The sequence below is a fragment of the Contarinia nasturtii genome, unplaced genomic scaffold, assembly GCF_009176525.2.
Source record: "Contarinia nasturtii isolate CC-2019 unplaced genomic scaffold, AAFC_CNas_1.1 Cnas_scaffold_2851, whole genome shotgun sequence".
NCBI lineage: Eukaryota > Metazoa > Arthropoda > Insecta > Diptera > Cecidomyiidae > Contarinia > Contarinia nasturtii.
Window position 1 is genome coordinate 21778 of NW_022200168.1, and position 8871 is coordinate 30648.

The 8871-nt window shown below is 34.0% G+C and overlaps 2 protein-coding genes across 7 annotated transcripts in view; both read left to right on the top strand.

Moving 5' to 3' along the window:
• The first annotated feature begins 237 nt into the window (after positions 1-237).
• Positions 238-1173, top strand: LOC116349265 (NADH dehydrogenase [ubiquinone] 1 beta subcomplex subunit 7). Of its 2 annotated transcripts, none has more exons than XM_031780624.1 (4): positions 238-378; positions 477-548; positions 742-925; positions 994-1173. In XM_031780624.1, exons 1-4 carry the CDS (start codon positions 345-347, stop codon positions 1091-1093), a joined length of 390 nt encoding a protein of 129 aa, XP_031636484.1. In that variant the 5' UTR covers positions 238-344; the 3' UTR covers positions 1094-1173. The 2 variants fall into 2 exon arrangements, with proteins under 2 accessions (XP_031636484.1, XP_031636485.1); XM_031780625.1 differs by having other exon boundaries at positions 242-378; positions 757-925.
• A 191-nt stretch (positions 1174-1364) lies between these two features.
• The window catches only part of LOC116349266, a 16940-nt gene continuing 9433 nt past the window's right edge, over positions 1365-8871 (top strand). The window contains exons 1-7 of one of the 5 annotated variants that reach the window (XM_031780627.1): positions 1382-1481; positions 1602-1678; positions 2071-3764; positions 3844-6650; positions 6726-7411; positions 7503-7620; positions 7693-8196. In XM_031780627.1, the coding sequence (XP_031636487.1) occupies positions 2098-3764; positions 3844-6650; positions 6726-7411; positions 7503-7620; positions 7693-8196 (5782 nt within the window). In that variant the 5' untranslated portion in view covers positions 1382-1481; positions 1602-1678; positions 2071-2097. Of the gene's footprint in view, positions 1679-2070; positions 3765-3843; positions 6651-6725; positions 7412-7502; positions 7621-7692; positions 8197-8871 lie in introns of all 5 variants that reach the window. The other 4 variants (XM_031780631.1, XM_031780630.1, XM_031780629.1 and 1 more) reach the window with 4 other exon arrangements.

An 8871-nucleotide genomic window follows, 5' to 3' on the forward strand; every position in this document is an offset into this window, starting at 1 on the left:
GTGATTTGATGTTTTTGTATTTGGAGCTTCATTGCTCATTCTCCTCTTCCCCCACCCTTCTTCTTATTCTATTCATTTACTTCGTTGTTCAATCCAAGAAGACATGATACATTCAAAAGATGTTTTGAAAAATAAAATTAAATAAAAAACAAATTCTGTAGCCACAAATGCACAACCTAAATTATACTAGAAAGAATCACAGGCGACATCTAGGCAATACTCACACGTAAAAAGCACGGTTGTCAAAACACCATCAACTTGGTTATTATGACAATTTGTTATTTCATAAAAATTGAGAGAAGATCAAATTTTCCGAAGATTTGTACCGCTTCCATTTCATCAAAATGGGAAGCGCTTGGGCAAGATACACAAAACCAGGTATATTGTATAAACATTCAATTTGATATGAATTATTATTAAAACATAATAACACGATCTATATATGTTTGCTTGTTATCTTTTTCGATTTTTTTTAGAAGTGACACCATACAATGAAGAAATAACATTTGATCCACTGTATGGATTTCCAAATGGAAGGAAAGAAAGAGGTCAGTTGAATCTTATTTCGTTTTTAAAATTCAATTTATGTGATATAATAAGGAATAAAAATTATTTTTACCAAAAGTAAATAAATAAAAAAGTAAATAAATAATTGATGAAAAGTAAATCGATTCTTGTTATGTAAGAACTCATATTACGTGTCGCTCAAACGGAAGTTAGTTTTATTTATATTTAAACAAGTCTTTTCATTAACAGTGATGATTGCTACTGAAGCTGAAATGATTTCAGCAAAATTGCCAAGAGAGGAACGAGATTATTGTGCTCATACCAAAATTGACTATTTAAGATGTATTGCAGATGTTTGGCCATTGGCTTATAAATGTTCACATGAAAAACATGCCCAAGCATTGTGTCAATATGATGAGTAAATATATTGTTATTGTTGTTTTAATTACCATTACATTCTATATTCTTTTTTTTGTCATCCCACAGTTATATATTACGAATGAAGGAATATGAACGTGAAAGACGGCTAATGGTTCGCAAAGAACGTATTGCTAAGAAAAAAGCAGCAGAAGCACTAGCAGCATGAAACCGTTTTTTTAAATAGTTCTGATAGAATTCATTTACGAAAAAATTCAATGCAATAAAGTAAAATTTAAAATGGAGAAATATGTTTATCCATTATTTTTTATTTAATAGAGTTCATAATTCTTTGCTTGCAACACACATACACACATACGCACATACATGTTATTAAAAACAACGTTTGACATTTTGAAAACGTATGTTTGGTTCGTTGTATGCATTTTGTTATGCGCGATTCAACTGTCAAAATCAGTCGGTCTCCTCCTTTTTCGCCGTATACTGAAACGAATACATAAACATCAAAAAACACAACTAAAAAAACTATGAGACTTGGGGAAGAGAACGCCATGATGGCTGCCGTAAAAAAATTAATTATTATATGAATAGAAAGTGTACGAAAGTATTTGTTCCTAATAGCAGTAAAAAAAGATTAACAACATAATGAAAGCACCAATTTTTGGATATTTAAATACTATCATCGATAATCGCTCACAGTAGTTTATTTGTTTCAGTGAAGCTTGAAGCTTTTGGGGAAGAATTTTTTTGCAATGTTATTGTCCACCACAAAATATTGATTGATTTAAGGAAGGTACATACAATGTGTTCAATTATTACAAATCCTACTATGACTAATGTGACTAATTTTTTGATAATCAAAGTTTATCAAATTTGAAAAAGGTCAATCGAGTGAAATTCCATTTTGTGTATCCTTGTTTCGTCGAATAGCTTGTGTTTTTTTATTGTTGTTGAAGCGAGTAGTTGGAAAATTTTAATTTTACTACATGATCCTATTGAAATCATTAGAATGCAAGAAAAATTACGAGTTCGAATAATTTTTTATTTTAATTTACAAATAGTGTTGTGAGCAAATTTACAGCAAATAATAATAGTAGTTATATCGTAAACAATATACATCGTAGTAACAATATATAACGTAGTTCTTCATTTTTTTTAGTATAACAATTTAATTTATTTTTTTAGGTATATGTATTCCGAAAATAGGCAATCATGAATGAAACAAATGAAGATGACAAGGTAAATGCTAAGCCAAATGAGTCTGAAGTAGTATGTTCAAAAAATGGGGATGATGATGATATACCAACATTTGTTGAAAACTCAAAAAGTAAAATGCATGAAGAATTCGACGAATCAAAAACCGAAAAACAACATTTTCACAATGAAACAAAATCAATTGAATTGGAAGTACTACAAATTGAGCGCCCGATAACAGAAATATTATTAAGTTCACAAGATGAGCCGCAGTCACCAGATGATGGCGATTTTGATGAAAAACGTACCAAATTACCTGAAGAAGAATCAACTATTGAAAAAGAAGCTACTACTGGAAGTTCAAGTATTGAAATCAAATTTAATGATGAAGATAAGGTAAAAAAACAATCGTTAATCGATGATACAGAGGATTTGCTTGTGCCAACTGATTTCGTGCCAGACATTTCCGATGTTATTACTAGTAGTAGTGATGAAACAAAGAGAAAATATTCATATTGTGATGATGGCAGTGACAAATGTAAAAAATTTAAACTCGATACTGTGACTAATGAGGAAGACATATCGATGCAAAACGATAATATGCAAAACAATTTCAATAAAATGTGTATTGAAAACGTTCTTCCGTCAGACACATCTCCTGAAAAAACTACCGAAACTATTAAACTGCCTGAGGAATGTAGAGTAATGAAGGAAGAATTAAGTATTACCGATATTCTTGTTCCTAGCGGAATCGCTTCCGAAAAAACAATAGCACTTGCCGACATTATTGAAAGTGTAGATGATTTGATTAAAAAAGACAACGAAAAATGTGAATCAGATAACAGTGATTCAACAATGGTAGTGGCGGCGATCAAACAAGTTCAACAAAATGCGGATGAAATAGAAAAGAGTTCAGAAAATTTTAATAATCCTGCTAATGAACTAGATTTTATGGAGATTTCGGAAAAATTGAAGGTCATGGATGAAATTAGTTTGGCACCTGTATCGAAAATAGATCGAAAACCTTTACCTGAATTCGATTTAAGTGCTGAAATATCTCTCGAACAAATATCCAAAAAAAGTATATCAGAAAGTGATGATAAACGAAATAAAGTATCTAATTTACGTAAAAATATCCGTGAGGTTATGGATGATAACCAATTAGATGCATCTACACTTGCTGCTCAACGTGAAGAACTGGAGCGTTTAGCTCGAGTGCAAGAACAACAACGTATAATTCGTGAAATGCAAAGACAAGTTGCGCTTGATAGACAAAATAGTAAAACTCAGAACAAAGTTTTATCTTTACTTACGGGGCACAATACCTCCCACTTATTGAAATCAAATTCTGCTACCTCGGGTACGAAAGTACAGGCAATGACAAGTCCAATGATCTCCAGCGCTGATGTCGCAGAAATACATTCAGTTAGTATCGCGCCAATAAAATCAAGTCAGAAGAAATTCGATAACAACGAAATTTCCGATATATCGGGGAGTATTGAAATACAAAATGAAGTGGACTTGGATTCTGACGAAAAATTGGATAAACCATCTGATGGTCTTCTTATTGTAGAAGAATCTACGGATGAAGACAATGATGAAGAGGACGATGATGATGTCATTGAACTGAAGCCAAAAAAAGATATTGTAACAATTGATGATAGTTCCGATGACGACTGTATTATGTACGACTTACTTTTTAGAAATTATTACTTGTTACATTTTATAATATGAATTATTTTAATAACGGTTTTATCCATATAGGTTATCCGATGACGAAGAAGAAGATGAAGGAGATGATGATCCACAAAATAGTGGTCTACATGTGAACGATGCGTATAATGTTCCAGATGAACAAGGACGAGTTGTAATAAATATTGGTCATCCAGAGGGCGAAAATGATATTTTCTTAGCACCACAAATAGCTCGTATAATCAAGCCGCATCAAATTGGTGGCGTACGCTTCTTGTTTGATAACATAATTGAATCAGTAGAAAGATTTAGTACATCAACTGGGTTCGGTTGCATTCTAGCTCATTCTATGGGACTTGGGAAAACTCTGCAACTTGTGTGTTTTATTGATATTTTTTTGAGACATACTAATTCAAATACTATTCTATGTATTATGCCGATTAACACACTACAAAATTGGTTGGCCGAATTTAATATGTGGATACCTGAAGACGCTGAAAATTCACCATTAAAAGCACAAGGTGAAGTTCGTCCACGTAACTTCAAACTATTTGTATTGAATGATACGCATAAAACTTTGAATGCAAGATCAAAAATTGTATTGGAATGGGCACGATCTGGTGGCGTCCTATTGATTGGATATGAATTATATCGACTTTTAAGTTTGAAGAAGGTAACCAAACGAAGAGGTCGTAAAACAAAAATTGATCCTGAAGTTGAGGAACGTGAAGCTGAGGAACATAAAAAATTATTAGATGAAATGCATGCTGCTTTAGTCAAACCAGGCCCGGATTTAGTTGTCTGTGACGAAGGACATCGTATAAAGAATTCGCATGCAAGTATATCGGTCGCATTGAAACAAATTCGTTCAAAGCGACGCATTGTACTAACTGGCTATCCACTTCAGAACAATTTATTAGAATACTGGTGTATGGTAGACTTTGTTCGTCCCAATTATTTGGGTACGAAAACGGAATTTTCAAATATGTTCGAAAGACCTATTCAAAATGGCCAATGTATTGATTCGACACCACAAGACATCAAGCTAATGCGGTATCGAGCACATGTGCTCCATTCTCTATTGCTGGGCTTTGTTCAGCGTCGATCACATGTAGTTCTACAAAATTCATTGCCCCAAAAAGAGGAATTCGTAATCCTCGTAAGGATGACACCATTCCAACGAAAATTATATGATGTTTTTATGAATGAAGTGGTTCGAACCAAAGCAGTTCCTAATCCTCTCAAAGCATTCGCAGTGTGTTGCAAAATTTGGAATCATCCAGATGTATTATATAATTTTTTGAAAAAACGCGAGGCGGATTTAGATTTAGAAGAAGCCGAGGCATCAGCAAATGATGCTTCATTTGATGTTACTACAAGTGAAACTACCAATAAAAACACAAAGAAAAAAACGACAAACAAAAAAAATAAAAGAGGCGAAAAACCAACGAATTCATCCATGGATTCGGAAATTAAAACAGATTTGAAACCGGCAGCATCTGTACCACCGAATACAGTTGGTGGTATTGGCAAGTCTGCAAGTGAAAAGGAAGTAAACGAATATCTAAAGACTGAAATATCAGAAAGAATTAAAAGTGAAACATCGAACGCCGATACAAATCTTAAGACAAATAAAATCTCTTATGATCAATTACAACAACAACTTCCACTAACACCATCACCACCACCACCACCAGAGACACATAATTTTACAAATTCAAATCCAGGAAATTCACCACAATATAACCGAACATCATATAACCCATCGCAAACATCAAATTCTGCTTATAATCATGCAAACTATCCATATCCTCCTGCAGTACAGTCTGGTTTTAGTACACCATACAGTAACTACAATAGATATGACCATTACAATAGTTACCACCAACCCAATTCTTCGATACCTAATCGTTACTATTGGAATCAATCACACCAGCAACAAACACGTCCATATGATTTTAATACAATCAACGATTCAAAAGGTCACCAAAGCGAATTTGGACAGACTTCTTGTTACTCGCACAACAATCAACAATATGGTTATTCACAACATATGGAATATCAAACAGGAGGTTCATTTTCACCTTATGGAACTATGGACTATCACCACTCAATGTACAACATTCCTCAAACAAGTGGAAACCAAACACTACAAAGTAATTATTCCTATAATCAATCAACGAACTCAAATCAATGGAATATATCTACTTCAGAAGTTTCGCCACAGTCGGCATCGATTGGCCCACATGTGGCTACAATACAACAACAACAATCGGGGAATAACAACTCAAACCAAATAAATATTTATGGAAAAAATACAAATCAATCTGATGACACAACAAGCACCATAAAAAATTCCAATAGTAATCAAACATCAAAAATACAAACAAATGCTCATAACGGCAACTTATTGCAATCAAATTATAGTAATCTGGAACAAAACAGCAATCATTTAACGAATAATTTGGTAAAAACAAATAGTAGTGAAACTGTAGTGAATCAAAGTAGTGAAACAAAAGATGAAAAAATTAAAACTCAAATCAGTGATAAAGGAAATGAAGATGAAACAGAAGACAAGAAATTTGTTGATATCAAGGAGGAGAATGCAGAAAAGCTTGACGCAAAAGTTAAAGACGATGGGATACCCTACGACTGGGCTATAGAATTAATGAAAAACTATACGCCCGATTTGATCGAAAATTCAACCAAAATGGAAATATTCTTTTGTATTCTGGAGGAGACGATCAGTTTAGGTGATCGTATGTTGATATTTAGCCAGAGTTTATTGACTTTGAATTTGATTGAACGATTTCTACAAGCAAATCCAGCTAAAGTCACAGAAAATGAAATCAAATGGTCCAAAAATATCAACTATTATCGTAAGTTACGATTATTTCTCTAGATATAATATACAGATTTTTCTTATTTTGATATTATTTAAAAAAATTCAAAAGGTTTGGATGGATCTACTGGGGCTCAGGAGCGTGAAAAACTCATTAATGAGTTTAATTCAAATCAAAATGTACATTTGTTCCTAGTATCAACACGAGCAGGTTCACTTGGAATTAATTTGGTTGGCGCCAATCGTGTGGTTGTATTTGATGCCAGCTGGAACCCATGTCATGACACACAAGCTGTCTGTAGAATATTTCGTTACGGACAGAGGAAACCTTGTTTTGTGTATCGCTTAGTGATGGATAACTGCTTAGAGAAGAAGATATATGATCGACAAGTCAATAAACAAGGAATGTCCGACCGCGTAATTGACGAATGTAACCCAGATGCCCGATTATCGATGAAGGAAGTAACTAATTTATGTTATGATGATGAAAAAGAAACCGATGTATGTGATTTCAGTGGAAGTAAAGAAAAATATTGTGATATTGTGATGAAAAAGGTGATTGAGTTGTTTTCAACACGAATGACAAAAGAACCATTTCAACATGAAAGCTTGCTTATCGACCGCAAAGAAAAGAAATTGTCAATGGCTGAAAAACGGTTGGCTCAAAGAGGATACGAATTAGAAAAACAAGCTGCTAGCAAACCCAGTTATACAATTTACAATGCAAATCGACAACAAATTGGAACGTACAGAGCTACTAGACCAGATGGTGTTGTTGTAACACGGCCAGTTGCTTCTGTAAGTAATAACAGTTTTTTTTCCTTTTTGTTGAAAAATATAGAAAGTTATCATTGAAATAATTAATGTCATCGAATATTTCTACATTTAGGTACGACCAATTCAAGCTGATACAAATCGGAATCCAACAGCTCGGCCTACCCGTTGGATACCAGCTGAGGTTTGGCAACGCCAAGGAATGACTGCTCAAGTGTTGACTTTACCAGGGGGTGAGTAATTTATTGACAGATTTTGAGACAGTTAATTGCATCACATCGTTTTTTTTTTTTCAAATTTTTTAGATGTTGTCATTCCAACAAGTTCAGCAGACAAACAAAATATTATTCTAAAAGAGGGTCAAAAGGTGATGGTACTTAAATCACCAAAAGGAATTTACATGCAACTTGAATCTGGAAAAATTATTGCAATTCGTACAGCATTGAAAGTTGGACATAATAAAGACAAAACAGTTCCGGAGACGACCTTCATGGCACGAGAAATGCAAAAACGAAATCCAGTAGCTACTTCCACTAAAGTTTCAAACACCTCAACAATAGTTTGCCCAACAACTTCAAATACCACAGTCTCTACAACAATGTTGATAAGCTCAAAAGCCACTTCAATTACGCCATCACGTCATCGTAGTACAAATCATGTACAATTCGGCCGCAATAACTCTGTATCTACGAATAAAAATGTGCAAATGGGTACAGCGAAGCCATATAACTTAAAATCACGAAACGTTGTAACGACATCAGATGCAACTGCAATATTGCAAACACAGTACAATACGAGCAATTCCCGAGGTATACTTACTTTAAAAATTACTATTCCATCCTTTCTTTCGATTATTTTTCCATTACATCCAAAAAATCACAATATCAAAATCTATTTAGTATGTAAGAAAGTAGTAATGGTTTGATCACACAAATGAATTGAACGAAGCTGCGTTATCAAATACTTTGCTGACAAAAATTGAGATTTGGTAGTAGTAGTAGCAGTGAGAATAAGCAGAGCAGAGCAACGAAGGAATCATCGTTGGATACACACTATCGTATTAACGTTGCATTGACAACATGGTTCAGCACACGAACAACAGGGATAGAGAGTGAAAGAGAGGGAGAGACTACTTAGCACATTGTGTTTGCACAATTGTGTGACTTTGCTCTTAAACTAAGCCTGCCAGATCGCCCGGATAAATCCGGGTTCGCCCGGATTTTCGAGGCCAAACCCGGACGAAAAATCGCCCGGCCCGGATGCACGGATATGGCAGAAAAACTCCGGATTTCGCCCAGATTTTTTACTGTTTTCGACGATATTTCAACAAATAACTTCAATAATTTTGGTTTTCTTTCCTCCTCAAATGTGTTGATTTTTTTGTATTTTTGATATCAAATAAAAAACCTCTATCGAGGTGAAGAACGAGTGACGAAGCAAACAATTTGAAACACAAAATTTCTGATATCAATTTTGTGACGAAA